Genomic DNA, 16,604 nt, shown 5'->3' on the forward strand with positions numbered 1-16,604 from the left:
GCAGAGGCTCGGAGACTAAATCTCAGAGAGGGCAGCCACACAGGGTACCAGAGAGTCCTGACTCCACGGGTGCCTGATCTTGCCGTGGGTCTTCGAACTACAATTTCCAGCATGCAACGCGAGCGACCTCGTGTCCCTCGTGGTTTGCTCCAGCTACAGCCTGACAATTGGTCCTAAGGGCTGTTTGTCAGAAACGTCGGGCTCTGATTGGCTGGATTCCCGAGAGCCGCCCGGAGCTTCAGGTCAGCGGACCGCGCTCCCGCCGGCGACATGGTGAGCCGGCAGCCAGCGGCATGGGGTGGGGGGTGGGGAGGGGCTTGACTGAGGGGCAGGAGATCCAGCTGAGGGGGTCCAGGGAAACACCGAGGGGACTGGGATCCCTTTGTGGGGGTTGGGAACTCTGAGGGACTCTGGGTCGCGCTGAGGGCCATGTGTCCCTCTCTGGGTTCAATCTCCCTGCAGGACCTATGTGGGGGTTGGGGATTCTGCCTAAAGAATTGGAGGCTTCCAAGCGTTCGGGGATTTTGCAAGATCTCTGAGGGCCCTCTAGGGTCCTGGGGTCCTGCCGAGGGGTCACAACCCCGCGAAGGGGACTGGGGAACGCACAGATCCTCGCTGGGAAATTTGGGGGTCCCGTTGGAGCCCAGGCTGGCGACATGGGTCCTGCGGAAGCATGAGGGCAGCTGCGTGGATTTAGGTGTGTGGAAGGGCCAGGGAGAGCCCTGAGAGGAGGAGCCAAGCCAAGGGGATCTGGGAGGCTTCGGGGCGCGCGAGGGTCCCAGAATCGGAGACAGCACAGTCGGAAGCTTCAGGTCTCACGCAGTCCTGGGTCCAACCTATTGAGTTTATTCTTCAGACTTAGCCTGGCCACTGTGGGTGGGTCAGGCTGATGCGGGGCGAGAGCGGGGACTCCCAACCCCTAAATGTTCGAACTGGGCAGAGGAGGGGCCCCAGAGGACGACCGGACCCTGTGTGGAGGATTTCCCAAGGAGGGGCGTTGGAAGTGCGCCTGAACCTGAAAAGTGGACATGGTTCCAGGCCTGGGTGCGGGAAGGAATGGGAGATAATCGGAAGGGTTCCCGAGAACAGGATGGAGGAAAGCCTTATTGGTGTTAGCACGTAGCAGGAGTCTCCTATTCTCAGATTGTAGGTCCAGGGAAAGACTGAGCAGGAAAGGGACGTGAGCTGATGGGAGGCTCCAGGTATCTTTGGAAATCTGCAGAGGCAGGACAAGACCGGAGGCTGCTGGGGGGCGGGGCTTGAAATATATCCCTGGACAGACCTCAGGAGCTTCAGGTGAAGGGAAGCTTATCTTCCTTCCCTTCTTCCCTTCCTCCCTGCTTCTCCTAAGTCTTCTCTCCCTCCTACCTGTCCTAGGTGCTGGGACGGAAGCTTGAACAAGGGTCTCCTCCCTGGGAGGTGTCAGAGCTTGATAGGTATCTGCAGTGGAGAGGCCAGGGGTCTGGGAGGGCTTCTGAGACCCCAGTGAATTGACGCAGAGAGGGCTACGGAGAAAGCCGGCCAGTGAGAGGCAGGGTGTCTTGAGTTGGGCCCTCCAAGAGTTGCAGGCTGCAAAAAGGATTTGAATGTTGACTGACATCAGGACTCGCCGGAAAGGGCCGAGTGCTGTGTTCGCGGGAGTGAGGGGCGGTACTGGGGCCTTTAGAGACCCACATGGTCTGCGCGCTACTAGCGCACAGAGATGCAGGCTAGAGGTGCCGCTGTGTTGGGGTCGTGCAGGGCCGTAGGTGGTTAAAAACCTAGCAGGAGATTGAATCACAGGGTGGAGGCCACAGAGGGAAGAGGAAAATCAGCAGGGGAGCCCCAGAATCTGATGTCTGCAGAATCGCGGATGGGAGGCTGGGGGTGGCACCGGAAAGGACTGGAGAGGATCGTAGGAGGAGCCGCGGGCCCTCCGAGAGGCCCGCTTCACTGATCTTGGGGCTCCCTGACTGTGCTTGTCCCCACGGTCTTTAGTGACCCCTAGCCAGCCGGCACTTGGGGGTTAGGGAGGGTGGGCAGTGAGATTTAATGACCAGAAAGTTGGGGCCCCGACCTCATTACTGAGAAAATGTTTCTGGTTTACAAGTTACAGGCATAGAGAAAATATCCTGTTAGTTATCTTAATGATGGATTTCTCAGCAGTGGTTCTGAATTACTGTGTTGGCCCGATACCCATCCCATTAGAGCTTTTCCTACTGAAGTCAGCATAGTCTTGCCTGATTAAAAGGATAATTTTAATAATTAATTGTAATATTAAAGTAATCTTTATTTCACTTTAGTTGTTAATTATAATATCATAATACTAGTCGACAGCACTCCTGAGCACATAATTTTATATAATTGCATAATTACTGATACCAAATTGGTATTTACTGCATTCAAGCAGGAAAACCCAGCTTCCGACTGATTACCAAAAGCATTTCTTCTAAAACGTTTTAAAATTAATATACGAAAACGTGTTATGAATTGGTAAAAACTTTGTTATGTAGAACTTAGTGAGAAATTCCTAATTTAAAAAGCCATCCCCTTCATATGTGTAAGTCTTTTGTCCTGAGACTGGTAGTGGCCAGAAATAGGCTTTTCAAGGAGGTTGGTTACAAAGGGAGGGAGGAGGAGAGGGCGATGGAATCATGAGAATAATTTCTGGTGGGACGCGGAGCTGCCAGGAGGAACTACGGAGGGGAGCCTCTTTCACTGGCTGTGCTCCTTGTAGGTCCGGATAGTGGACAGTACATGAAACAAAATAGGCAGCACCTCATTTCCAGATGGGGAAACTGAGGCCTCAGGGAGATGAATACCTGAAATCCATAGCAAAGGCCAGAAGCGAACCCCAGCGTGAGCTCTCCACCACCCTACCCCGCAGCTAGGTGGGGGTGTTAGGGAGTGCGGGAATCTACACACAGCAGGGGCTCCCCCAGTTGAGTCTGAGCCCACCCCAGGACCCTCCTTCAAGACTCAGCTGGAACCCAGGACGCCCACCCTCTCCAACCTGGCCCCAGCCTCTCTATAAATAGCCTGAGTTCTGAGGCAGTGAGCTTGTGACCTCCTGGCAGGCACTGCCCTTCGTATCCCCTCCCCCCAGGCGGTCCTGGGAGTGCAGCTGGTGGTGACGCTGCTCACCGCCACCCTCATGCACAGGCTGGCACCGCACTGCTCCTTCGCACGCTGGCTGCTCTGCAATGGCAGGTGAGCCGCAGCCCCGCCCCGGGCGGTGGGAGGAGCCCCCACCGGGCCCCGCCCCCTCGGCTTCCTCCCATCCCTGCCTTGCGCCCTCCAAAGTGTTTTTAGTTTTTTAAAAACAACTTTATTGAGATATAACTGACACACAATAAACTGCAGATATTTGAAGCACACAGTTGGATCCGTTTTGACAGGTGTCCACACCCGCGCGACCACATTTCCACACTGGGAAGAGCAGCTGCTTTTCCCCACTCCTGCCTTCCTGGAATCTAAACCCCCTTCCACACTACTCTCGCTGTAGATCTGTTTCCTGCAGTGCTTTTTGTCTCTGTTGGGATCTCGGACCCTTTCTGAGACCTAGTGGAAACTGAACTTTCCCTCCAGGACAAGGCACACGTCTGCTCCACCAGAAGAGATAGCCAGCAGATTCAGGGGTGTCCGGGACTCCCCGCCACCCTGCGATCTCCCCAGAGCTGCTCGCGGCATTCCCCCCAGCAAACCCCCAGCCTCCCCACCCCAGGCGTTCCCCCTGGTTTTGCATAGCCCCAGCCCATCCTGTCCCCATGCATTTTGGGTCCAGGTCTCCCCCTGACACCGGTCCTGGGTTTGAGGATTCATTGCCATGCTGGAGCTTTCCTGACTTCCCGTCTTTGCCCTCAGTCTCTTCCGATACAAGCACCCTACTGAGGAAGAGCTTCGGGCCCTGGAGGGAAAACCACCGAGGCCCAGAGGCAGGAAGGAGCGGTGAGTGAGGCCCCAGACTTAGGGGAACGGCTTCCCTTCCAGGTGCAGTTCTGGGCACCGAGGAGAGTGGTGGACACCCCAGGTTAAGAAGATGTCTGTGTCATTCCTTGGTTGCCTCTAGCTGACAGTTTGCTCGGGGCCAGCCCTGTGAGCAGCTGGCCTCCGCACCCCGGTGTGCCGAGACCCCGGCTGGGGAGAAGGCACCTCCCAAGTCAGCTCCTCCTGTGTTCCGAGGATGGCACAGTGGAACCTTCCAGACTGGTGTGGGGAGGCTGCCATGTCTGGCTGGGGAGGAGAGAACAGAGGATGCTGGTCTGACACTCCTCCTCTCCTTACTGCCTACCCCTCCCCCAACAGGTGGGCCAATGGCTATAGTGAAGAAAAGCCCTTGTCTGTGCCCCGAGATGCCCCTTTCCAGCTGGAGACCTGCCCCCTCACAGCGGTTGATGTCCTCGGTAACCATCCAGCTGGGTCCCCAGCATCCCAGCCTCAGCCTACACCCGGGGGGGATTGGTGAGGGGGTGTCCTGCGCGGGGCTGCGGACTGAGCCGCAGACTCCCCGCAGTCCTGCGCTTCTTCCTGGAGTACCAGTGGTTCGTGGACTTCGCCGTGTACTCCTGCGGCGTGTATGTCTTCACAGAGGCCTACTACTATGTGCTGGGCCCGGCCAAAGAGACCAACATCGCTGTGTTCTGGTGCCTGCTCACCGTCGCCTTCTCCCTGTATCCTTCCTCAGGCTGCCGAAATGGTCAGGGAGGCGGGAGGCATGTGGGAGCCGGACTGGAGCTTTCCTTCCCCGCTGTCCCGAAATTGGTATATCAGTTATCAGCTGCTGTCCCACAAAACTCCCCAGAACTGGGTGGTGGTGTAAAATGGCCACTGTTCTACTTGATCTGCTCCTGGGCCACAGCCTTATCTCTGCTCTGAGGGGTCCCACCCTCCAGCAGGGTAAGCCAGGCTTCCTCCTAGCAGCAGAAACACCAGCAAGAAGGAAGGGGTGCTTCGAGCCTTCTGAGGCTTTGCAGGAAGTTGGCCCACCCCCATCTCTGTCCCTTCTCTCGGTCAAAGCAAGTCATCGGCCCAGATACAGGGACAGGAAAAGAGATGTCCCCTCTGCTTTCCCCCCCCCTTTTTTTTTAATTAAAAAAAAAAAAAAGGATTTATTTATTTATTTATTTGACATTGAGAGAGAGAGAGAACAAGCAGGGAGAGTGGCAGGCAGAGGGAGAAGGAGAGGGGAAAACTGGCTTCCTGCTGAGCAGGGAGCCTGATGTGGGGCTCGATCCCAGGACCCTGGGATCTTAACCCCACAGAGCCACCCAGGTCTCCCTCTACTGTGTTTTATGAAGCTGCTTCGGGAACAGAGGCAAACCTGTGATACTGAGGACCCAAGTCTGAGAAAATGCACTCATGGAATGGGTTTGTGCAGAAAAATCCATCTTGAAGCCCACACTTGTTCTGGAAAGCCCCATGGGTCTCTTTCGGGGCAGATTCGGGATACAGACAGCCCTTTTATCTCTGAGAGCTTCTCAGAGGAACCGGAAATTCCCCTGCTGCAAATGCAGCCGGACTAGGTGGGTCAGGGAGGCCAGACCTCCTGAAGAAACGGACTTGCTAGCTCTTTCAGGGAAAAATGGCCACGGGGTGGGGGGTGCCTGATTGAGCGCCCAACTCTTGGTTTCAGCTGGGATCATGGTGTCCGTGTCTTGGGATGGAGGCCCCTGCCCGAGGCTCCAAGCTTGACATGGAGTCTGCCTGACATTCTATCCCTCTCCCACACCCTCCTCCCCTGCTCCTCCCCACCACTCGCTCTCTCTCTAAAATCAATGTTTTTTAAAAAGGAAAGAAAGAAATGGCCACAGGTCGTGTGCTGAGGCCGAACTGGAGGCCCAGGCACACCTGCCACCCACCCACACCCCAAGCCTGCGGACATAGGCATGAGCCGCACTGGACCTCTTGTCTTCAACTTGTTCAGTGGCTCGCTCTTCTCCTGGGTCACCGTCTTGCTCCCCGAGACGCCAGACTCCAGTGCTGGTGTGTGGGTTCTGCAGTTGGGGGGAATCCCTGGCTGGGAGTGGGGGAGTGGGGAAGGGACACCCTAGTTGCTCCAGGCTTTCTTAGCCCTGCCCCCAGCAAGATGTTCCTGATGGTGACCCGGTTGTACTTCAGTGCAGAGGAGGGGGGCGAACGCTCTGTCTGCCTCACCTTTGCCTTCCTCTTCCTGCTCCTGGCCATGCTGGTGCAGGTGGTCCAGGAGGAGACTCTCGAGCTGGGCCTGGAGCCAGGTACGTGCAGCCTTTGGGGTCACCACGCCCATCACTCCCTCACGGAAGCACAGGAAGGAGGGGGCCTTCTTGGGCCTGAGTAGTCTCTAGGGCTGCTTCCTGTCCTGGGGTCTCCTGGGGCTTTAGGGTAAGAGGATGTCCAGTCTCGCTGCCTCTGATGGCGGCCCGGAGCTGTAGTTAAGATTTTATTTCATTTTTTTATTATTTATTTGACAGACAGATCACAAGTAGGCAGAGAGGCAGGCAGAGAGAGGAAGGGAAGCAGGCTCCCCGCTGAGCAGAGAACCCAATGCGGGGCTCGATCCCAGGACCTTGAGATCATGACCTGAGCTGAAGGCAGAGGCTTTAACCCACTGAGCCACCCAGGTGCCCCCTGTAGCTGTAGTTCTTCGCAGGTTCCCTGCCTCTGCCCTTCTCCAAGGCAGCTGTAATGATTTCATACTTCCCCATTCTAATTTAATTTGGTGAAGGAAATGGGTAAATGGCACAGCATTCACAAAGTCCAAGAGGATATACATAGAGTAAAAATCACCCACGTTGGCTCTCTTTCCAAGAGGAAAACTGGGAGGCCACTTTCCTTTATCCCCATAAAACAGTAGTGTTGAAGGCTCTACACCTTGTCTTTTTTCCTTAAAAAGCATCAATGTGGAGATTGTCCCTTGACACAACATACAGTGTGGGTGGGCTTGTGGTGTGTGTGTGTGTGTTTTTTTTATAACACCCACATAGTATTTCATTTTATGGAGGTTTCATGATTTTTTTTAAAGACTTTATTTATTTATTTGACAGACAGAGACCACAAGTAGGCAGAGAGGCAGAGAGAGAGGGGGAAGCAGGCTCCCTGCTGAGCAGAGAGCCTGGTGCAGGGCTCAATCCCAGGACCCTGAGATCATGACCTGAGCCGAAGGTAGAGGCTTAACCCACTGAGCCACCCAGGTGCCCCGAGGTTTCATGATTATTTAACCAGTCCACTACTTCTGGACATATAAGTATTTCACTATTAAATGTTATTGTTCAAAACCATGTTTTGTTACAACAGTGTCATATGGGAGTAGCCCATAGCCCATAGTCATATGGGAAGGCGGCCCTGTGCAAGTAAGTGCATTTGTAATTTCAATAGTGTTGTAAATTGCCATTTAGGAAAAGATTAATGAAGTGCCTACTTCCCCATATTCTCTCCAATGTGTTTCCATGGACTTTTTTTTGTCTTGGGTAACCTGATGGGTGAAACGTAGGCGATGTTGAGCATCTTTCCGAGGTGGAAAAGATAGCATCTTTCCTATCTGCCTTCCAGAAAGGTCTGTTCTTTTGCCCAGTTTTCTAGTGACCCTTTTATTGATATGTAGGAGCTCTTTATATATTAGAGACATTAGTCTTTGTGTGTGATAGTTGTTGCAAATATTTTTTCTTAGTTTCCCATTTTTCTTTTGACTTTCTCTACTCTTTGGATGATCTTTCAAAAATATAATCTGGATCACATCACTTCTCTGCCTGATGCCAGACTCTAGTGGTCTTTGGATAAAGATCAAAATACTCACTCTGCTGTGCACAGCCTTGCTGTGCTCCTTGACCTTTATCTTCACCAATTCTCCCTGCTTTTCAATTTGTAAAATTATATAATGTTTGATATATATATGCATGTGTATAGAACATGTATATGTAAATTACAAAGCAAAATAATAATGTAACAGACTCATTTTTTTAAGGTTTTACTTATTTATTTGAGAGAAAGAGAGAGAACATGAGGGGAGAGGTCAGAGGGAGAAGCAGACTCTCCCCCAAGCAGGGAGGAGACCCCTGCAGGACTCGATCCTAGGATTCCAGGATCTTGATCTGAATTGAAGGTAGTTGCTTAACCAACTGAGCCACCCAGGCATCCCACAACCTCCCTTCTTAAATGAGAACTAGAACCTTCCCAACGTTCTTGCATGTCTCTGGTGCTTCTTTCCAATCCTCACACTTTCCTCTTTTACTCACAGCCCCAACTAGTCTCTCAAATCTTGTGTTTATCATTTTTTGCCTTTTTTTTTTTTTAAAGTAGGTTCCATGCCCAGTGTGGAGCCCAATGGAAGGCTTAAACTTCACAATCTTGAACTCAAGACCCAAGTTGAGACCAAGAGTCGGATTCTTAACTGGCTGAGCCACCCAGGCTCCCATTCATCACATATGTTTCTGTCCCTAAAGAATTCATCGTAGTTTGCTTGCTGTTGTGGGTGGCGTCAGCCAGTGTGTAATCCGCCAGCTGGTGCTTTCCAGTCTTTTTGATATTGTTTACAGAACGAGGCCCTCTTGGTCTGGGCAGCTTTCGTTTTTCTCTTCACACGGATGAATGGTGCTCTGTTGTGAGGCCCCTTGTCTTTATTTGTCCAGTGTCCTGTTGCTGGACATCTAGGTGGTTTCCAGGTTTGAGGTTTTTTTCACAGTTGCTATAGGGAAGGAACATTCTTGTACCTTTCTTTGTATGCATGTGTAGGCATTTGTTTGGGGCATGGGATCTGGGGACAAGGGGGATGTGTTCACCTTCATAAGATGGTGCCTCGGCATTTTCAGAGCAGTTCTCTCCCATGCCCACCAGCCATGCAGCCGGGGCTTCCGAGGGTGGACCCCCAGACTCAGTCCCAGCCACCCTGGGCAAGTATGGGTGAAGTTGCACCAGCCCCTTGCCTCACCTCCCTGCTTGTAAGGTGGTGAACCTTACAGGGACATGGTCAGCTGTAAGTGAGTTGAGGTCCATGGGAAGTGCTTGATTTTCGTCCATCTAGTGGTGGGAAATGATGCCTTTAGTGGTCTTAACGTGCATTTCTCCGATTACCTGGGAGGCTGAGCAGCTTTTCCTGTCTGTCTAGTTAAGATTCTCGTTTCCTCTTCTTTGAAGAGCCTGTTCATGTTTGTTGCCCATTTTTCTTTGAGGTGGTATGTGTTTTTCCCTCCATTTTTTTTATTGTGGTAAAATACACATACCATTTATTATTTTGTCTTTAAGAGTCCATCTCAGTGGCATTAAGCACATTCACCTTGTTGTGTGACCATCACCACCATCCGTTCCCCACCCTTTTCATCTTGCAAATCTGAAACTCTGTCCCCATTAAACACTGACTCTCCATTTTCCCCCACCCCAGCCCCTGGCGCCCGCCATCTTACTTTCTGTCTCTATGAATCCAGCCACCCTAGACATGTCATATGAGGGCAATCATGCAATAGCTGTCTTTCAGTGCTGGCCTATTTCCTTTTTTTTTTTTTTTTTAAAGATTTTGTTTATTTTGACAGACAAAGATCACAAGTAGACAGAGAGGCAGGCAGAGAGAGAGAGAGAGAGAAGGAAGCAGGCTTCCTGCTAAGCAGAGAGCCTGATATGGGGCTCAATCCCAGGACCTTGGGATCATGACCTGAGCTGAAGGCAGAGGCTCCCTGAGCCACCCAGGTGCCCTGTGATGGCTTATTTCATTCAGCATAATATCCTTAAGGTTCATCCACGCTGCCTTCAAATTTCCTCCCTTTTTAACACTGACTAGTGTTCCTTTTGCAGGAATATATCCCATTCTGCTCATCCATTTATGTATTGGTGGACATTTTTGTTGCTCCTGTGTTTGAGCTGATGCGAATAGTGTTGCTATGAACATGGGTTTACAGGTCTCCGCTTTTAATTCTTTGGGGTACAGATCCAGAGATGAATTGCTGGATTATGTAGTAATTCTCTTTAATTTTTTGAGGAGTCAACCAACTTGTGTTCTTGGGTGGCTGCACCATTTTGTACTCCTACCAGCCATGCACAAGATTTCCAGCTTCCCCACATCCTCAACAACATGTGTTATCTTCCTTTTCTTTTTCCTTAAGTGACCATCCTAGTGGGTGTGAAGTGGTATCTCGTTGTGGTTTTTATTTATATTTGCCTAATGATGAGTGATGTTGAGCACTTTTTTTTTTTTTTTTACAGAAGGGGAGATCACAAGTAGGCAGAGAGGCAGGCAGGGAGAGAAGGGAAGCAGGCTCCCCACCGAGCAGAGAGCCCGATTTGGGGCTGGATTCCAGGACCCTGAGATCATGACCTGAAGTGAAGGCAAAGGCTCAACCCACTGAGCTACCCAGGCGCCCCTGAGCCCATCTTCTTATTCTTGTTGGTCATCTGTATATCTTGGAGAAATTGTCTATTAACTCCTTTGTCTATTTTTTTTTCTTTTTCAAAGATTTTATTTTCAAGTAATCTCTACACCCAACTTGAGGCTCAAACTTATAACTCTGAGATCAAGAGTCACACGTTCCACCAACCAAGCCAGCTAGATGCCCCCTTTGCCTATTTTTGAACCTGGGTTTTTTGTTTTTTGTTGTTTTTTTTTTGGGGGGGGTGATGAGTTTTAGGAGTTCTGTATATATTATATATATTTGGGATATTCGTCCCTTATCAAATGTATGATTTGCAAATATTTTTCCCATTCTGTGGGTTACCTTTTCACTCCATTGGTAGTATCTTTTGATGTACAAAATGTTTTAATTCTCATGAGTCCAACTGGTCTATATTTTCTTTTGTTGCTCATACTTTTGGTGCCAGATCTAAGACATCATCACTGAATCCAATGTTTTATGAAGCTTTTCTGGGCTGTGTATCTTTATTACTTTTTTTTTCTTGTTGATTTGTAGAGTTTCTTTATATACCATGGGAATTGATCCTTTGTTACATGTGTGGGACATAAACTTCCTTCTATGAAACATGACACACCATTATTTCTGGAACTGCAGAAAAAAGATTGAAAACACTTGTTACTTAGACTAGTGCATGTCATCAGTGGTCATGTGTATTTCAATTTTAAAGAAGTTAAAGTGGGGGATGGGGAGTGTGTCTTAAAATCTGTGGCATGGCTTTTTACTTTCTTTTTGTTGTTTTTTTTTGTTTTTTGTTTTTTGTTTTTTTGTCTTAAAAAAATTGTGGAGCACCTGTCTGGCTCAGTGGGTGGAGCATGCAACTCTTGATCTCGGGGTTGTGAGTTCCAGCCCTGTGTTGGGTGTAGAGATTGCTTAAAAATAAAATCTTAAAAAAAAATTGTCCTCAAGGGGCGCCTGGGTGGTTCAGTGGGTTAAAGCCTCTGCCTTCGGCTCAGGTCATGATCCCAGGGTCCTGGGATCGAGCCCTGCATTGGGCTCTCTGCTCAGCAGGGAGCCTGCTTCCCTTCCTCTCTCTCTGCCTGCCTCTCTGCCTAACTGTTATCTCTGTCTGTCAAATAAATAAAATATATTTTTTTAAATTGTCCTCAAATATTTTATTTTGAAAAATTCCAAACCTGCAGAATGATTGGAAGAATCCTCTGATGCTCTTGACCTAGATTCATTTAGCATCATTTGCATTATTCTCTGCACATGAATACACCACACTTTTTTGGGCTCAGCCACTGAATATAGCTGCAGCCCTCACCTCTGGTTTCTTCTGATGAATAGCAGTTCCTTATTTTAGTTGATTTTTGTCTTGAAGATATTCCCCTCTCTTCCCTACAATCAGAAAGATATTTTGTATTTTCCGACATGATATTTCAATTTTGCCTCTCGCATAAACCCTTAAACTCCTGGTAGTTCACTACTGTCTTATGAAATAGGGATGAAACTAAGTGTTTTTCCATGGGACAACCTTGCTGTACAATTGTATTTTTAGTGAATTGTGGGTTCTTTTGGTTTTTCTTTTATCTTTTCCAGTCTTTCTCTCTTGTGTGGCTAGGACCTCTGGATTTTCTAGCCCTATTCTGGTAGGCTTCTTTTTCTTGTTTCCAATTTCTTAGTTGGCTATTTAGCTCATTAATTTTCAGCTTCTTCTATTTCTCTTTCTAGCATTTCTAGCATGGAAGGCTATAAATATTTTATTAAGTCCCACTTTAAATTTTGATTTGTAATCTTCATTATCACACCATTGTTTGTATTTTAAAGTTTCCATTATGATTTTCCTTTCTTTCGTTCGTTCTTTCCTTCTCTCTCTCTCTCTCTCTCTCTTTTTTAGAGGGGGGGAAGGGGCAAAAGAAGAGAGAGAATCCCAAGCAAGCTCCATGCCCAGTGCTGAGCCTGGTGCAGGGCACAATCTCACAACCGTAAAATCATGGCCTAAGCTGAAATCAAGAGTCAGATGCTTAAATGACTGAGCCACCCAGGCACCCCGTCAGTGTTTTCTTTATATGTTTTGTGGCTAATTGGCAAGGTTTTTACAAGTGTAGAATTTCTGTATATACCTGGTGAATCAACCATTTTATCATAGTATATTAACCACTTCTGATTCTAATACTTCTGTCTTACACTAGTTTATCTGGTAATAATATAGTCTTTTCAGCTTTTTTTTTAAGTTGAGATATAACTGACATATAACATTGTTAGTATCAGGTACACAATATAATGATTCAATATTTGTATGTATTACAAAACAATCACAATAAATCTGCTTAACTTCCTTTTTTACACATACAACTTTTTTTCCTTACAATGAAAACTTTTAAGATCTACTCATAGCAACTCTCAAATATACAATACCACCTTTCTTTTGATTAGTATTTGTCACATCTTTTTAACATCCCTTTTTTTTTTCCAACTTACAGGGACCTTGTATTGAGCTATGTCTCTTAAAAAACACACAGTGAGGTAGTTTCAAGTCTGACAGTCTGTGTCATTTAACTTCAAAGTTTAATCCGCTTACATTTATTATGATTACTGACATATTTGGCATTGTTTCTACCATCTTACCATTTCACCTTCTTTTTGTTCTTTTTCTGTGATTGCTGTTGACATTGGCTGCCAGTCTAATTGTCTTTCCTCTATAGGTGATCTGTCTTAAATCCCTGGCTGCTTTGCGATCTCTTTGTTTTTGGTATTCCAGTGTCACTACGGTGTCTAGGTATGGATTTCTTTGTATTACTCTGGTTTGATATACTTTGTGTGTGTCATTCATTCCACAGTCTTTCCAACTTCCAAATCCCCTCTCCTTCCTTATCCTCTCTTCCCTTCTCTCTCTGGGGCTCTTATTTGACTTCTGCTGGACTCTCTATTCTGTCTTCCTTATCTCTTCATCTCCCTTCACATTTCCTACCTTTTTATCTTTCTGAGTTGGAATCTGAGTGATTTCTTCAGATCCAATTCATTCATTCTTTCTTTGGCTGTTTTGAATATGCCATTTAACAACCTATCATTTCAATAATTGTATTTTCCCTTTGGATGAGCTTAACTGGTTCCTTGGCAGATATATCTGGTCATCTAAGGTAGCCTCATGTTGCCTGTTCTGTGATTCCACCTGTTATTTTCCTCAGTAATTTCACACATAATAACACCTGCAAAGTTTCTATAGTCTGTAGGGTCTAAACTACCCCCCGCGGGGGGGCTTTATGGTGATTTGTTCAGTGGTGTGTTTGGTGATTTGGGTTGTAAGCTCATTTTTATTTGCTTTTACTCTGCGGAAAATCTGAGGGCCTGAACTGAGGATTCTTTTGAGGATTTTGGCTCTCTCCTATGGGAGTCCTTCACGCACCTCCAGATTCCTGGTACAGCCCCAGAAACTCAGACTCAGTGGTCCCCCCTCCCCACCATTCTTTCCCCCAGTCCAGTCAAGGGTGTCTGCCTGATACATTTTCTTGTTCTTTAAAACAAAACCAAAAAATGCACATAACCAGAACACAATAAAGTTTTCCTTTTGCCTGGCCCAGGGCTGGCTCCCATGGGTACATTCCTACCGGTGGAGCAAAAGTCTATCTGGGATGGGGGCAGAGCAGACAGTGAGTCTCCAGGGGTCTACTAGACACTGCTCTCTCCTTGTCTTCCCCAGGCCTGGCCAGTATGACCCAGAACTTGGAGCCACTTCTGAAGACTCAAGGCTGGGACTGGGCGTGAGTCCTGGGAAGCGAGGTGGGGCAAGGGCTGGCTGGGACTTTTAGGTGGGTGGTGCTAACAGGCTTTGGGGCCTCCCGACCCTTCTCTTCTTCCCCAGGCTCCCTTTGGCCAAGCTGGGCGTCCGCATAGGGCTGGCATTCGTGGGATCCATGCTGGGTGCCTTCCTCACCTTTCCAGGCCTGCGGCTGGCTCAGACACACCTGGATGCACTGACCATGTCGGAGGACCGGCCCATGCTGCAGTTAATGCAGAGTGCCAGACTGGGGGGTGGGTGGAGGTGGGAATCTAAAGGAGAGGCTAGGGGGATGGTGGGTGCCCAGGCCTCACTCCTCTGTGCCCTTATCCCTAGGTTCCTTCTGCATACCAGCTTCGTGTCCCCTCTGATCATCCTGTGGCTCTGGACCAAGCCCATTGCACGGGATTTCCTGCACCAGGCACCCCTGGGGGAGGTGCCCCTCCCCCTGTGCGCATCCGGTGGTGCCTGGAGGGGCGGGGGGGGGGGAGGGCGTGAGGGAAGGGGGGTAGGAGCGTAGGGTGGGTGCTGTGTAGCCCAGTCTCTGAGGCTCAGGGAGAAGCCTTGGATCCTGGGGGTGATCCTGGAGCAGGGGAGGCTTCCCTAGCCCCCTCACTTCCCTTCCCACAGGCTGTCAGACTCAGCCTTCGACTCCCTGCGCCTCTGGGTGCTGGTGGCCTTGTGCCTGCTAAGGCTGGCTGTGACCAGGCCTCACCTGCAGGCCTACCTGTGCCTGGCCAAGGCCCGTGTGGAGCAGCTGCGACGGGAGGCCGGCCGCATAGAGGCCCGTGAGATCCAGAGGCGGGTATGGGCACCGAAGGTTGGGAGGGGACCTGGGGCTCAGGGCAGGGGTCCCTGCCCCTGGGGCTTAGGGATACAGGAAGCCCAGAAAGCCCCCTCCCCCCACGTAGTCCCTGCTACCGGCCCCCTAGGTGGTGCGCGTCTACTGCTACGTGACGGTGGTGAGCCTGCAGTACCTGACGCCGCTCATTCTCACCCTCAGCTGCACGCTGCTGCTCAAGACGCTGGGTGAGAAGCGGCTCGGGGCGCGTAGGGTCGGAGCCGGGTGCGTGGAGGTGCGGGCGGCTGGGGAGCGAAGCCCCGCGGGGCTGAAACGGAGCGAGGTGGCGGCGGGGCGGGACTTGGCAATAATCGGGGGCGGAGAGGGGGCGGAGCCTGGAGGGCTCGGAGGAGGGGCGAGTAGGAGGCGGGCCGAAGTTGGGGTGGGAGGCAGGAGATAGAGTTGGGGTGGGGGCGGGGGTAAGAGGTGAAGCCTGGGGCTGGGGGAGGGTCCCAGAAATCAAACAGCGCCTGTACTTCTATCCCTCCCTACCTCCACCCTCTTCTCCGCACAGGCGGCTACTCCTGGGGGCCAGGCCCGGTCCCCACGCTGTCCCCCGCCGCGTCCTCAGCCCGCGACCGCCTGGTAGGCCTCGGGGAGGACGAGGCCCAGCAGACCGCGACCCGGATCGCTGGGGCGCTGGGCAGCCTCCTCACGCCTCTATTCCTCCGCGCCGTCCTCACCTTCCTCATCTGGTGGACAGCAGCCTGCCAACTGCTCTGCAGCCTCTTCGGCCTCTACTTCCACCGGCACTTGACGGGCTCCTAGCTACCTGCAGAGGCCCCCCGGGGCCCCAAGGTCCGGGCCTGAGCCAGCGGCTAAGGGCCGCCTCCTCCGTGTGTGCCTCAGTGTCATCAGGTGCCAGGTGGGCCCGGGAGTCCCCACAGCACCTGCTGTGCCCGCCCACTTCACCGCAGTGCCTGAGCCCTGGCCCCTCGGATCCCGTGCTTCTGCCTCAAAACTGTTGCCCTGGGCCCAGGGGCAGAGGATCCCAGGGTCGTTGTTCTCGGACTGCATGCTCCGCTCCCCCCCCCCTCCCCCGCCAAATTTGAGGCAGAGGTGGGGGGAGTGTCATTCTTCCGAACAAATAAAAGAACAGGCTGATTTTTACTGTCAGGATTGGAGTGGTCTGGAAGGTAGCTTTCTCCATGTTGGCATTTGGTGCTGAGAGAAGGGGATGACAGGGGAGAGCACAGGGTGATACCGACAGTGAGCAAAGGCCTGGAAGCAAGAAGTGAAGGGGAGAGAAGAAATGCAACAAAGTTGAGAGGAGATGCCACAAGTCAGGGGAGAAGGAGCAGGGGGGTGGGTGAGCCTGGGCAGGGGAGAGTGAAGGGAGGGGACTCAAGAGTGAGGGAGATGGAGATGACAGATGAAGCTTAGAAATCTTGCAGGAGAAACAAAATGATAAAAGATGGAAGACAAAGGAAATCAGAGAATCAGCCCAGAAGATCTCCCAAAGAAAGAGACTTCTGGGAAGAGACACTGGAGCAGAGGGAGACCCTGAAGGGACCAGGCGATGGCAATCCCCAGGACCGCAAGCTTCCAGGTGCTGCGGGACAAGAGCCCCATCCCAAGGCATGTGTCTGGAAAGTTCCAGAATGAAGACCAGCTCCGTGCCAGGACAGGTCACACCAGGACAGGTCACACCAGGATCCGAGGGGCCAGGGCTCAGGCACTGCGGTGAAGTGGG

General features: G+C 50.7%; 1 protein-coding gene across 4 annotated transcripts; it reads left to right on the forward strand.

The window, feature by feature from the left end:
• The first annotated feature begins 200 nt into the window (after positions 1-200).
• TMEM161A (transmembrane protein 161A) lies at positions 201-16,027 on the forward strand. 4 transcript variants are annotated; one of them, XM_004760886.3, is made up of 12 exons: positions 201-273; positions 3,086-3,189; positions 3,844-3,927; positions 4,285-4,382; positions 4,493-4,649; positions 6,061-6,212; positions 13,993-14,053; positions 14,155-14,298; positions 14,407-14,520; positions 14,701-14,875; positions 15,003-15,099; positions 15,426-16,027. In XM_004760886.3, exons 1-12 carry the CDS (start codon positions 271-273, stop codon positions 15,677-15,679), a joined length of 1,443 nt encoding a protein of 480 aa, XP_004760943.1. In that variant the 5' UTR covers positions 201-270; the 3' UTR covers positions 15,680-16,027. The 4 variants fall into 4 exon arrangements, with proteins under 4 accessions (XP_004760943.1, XP_012916173.1, XP_044937136.1 ...); XM_013060719.2 differs by having other exon boundaries at positions 4,568-4,649; XM_045081201.1 differs by lacking the exon at positions 6,061-6,212 and having other exon boundaries at positions 4,493-4,675.
• Positions 16,028-16,604: the final 577 nt, after the last annotated feature.

The sequence above is a fragment of the Mustela putorius genome, unplaced genomic scaffold (assembly GCF_011764305.1).
Source record: "Mustela putorius furo isolate JIRA1106 unplaced genomic scaffold, ASM1176430v1.1 tig00000095_pilon_pilon_pilon, whole genome shotgun sequence".
Taxonomy (NCBI): Eukaryota; Metazoa; Chordata; class Mammalia; order Carnivora; family Mustelidae; genus Mustela; species Mustela putorius.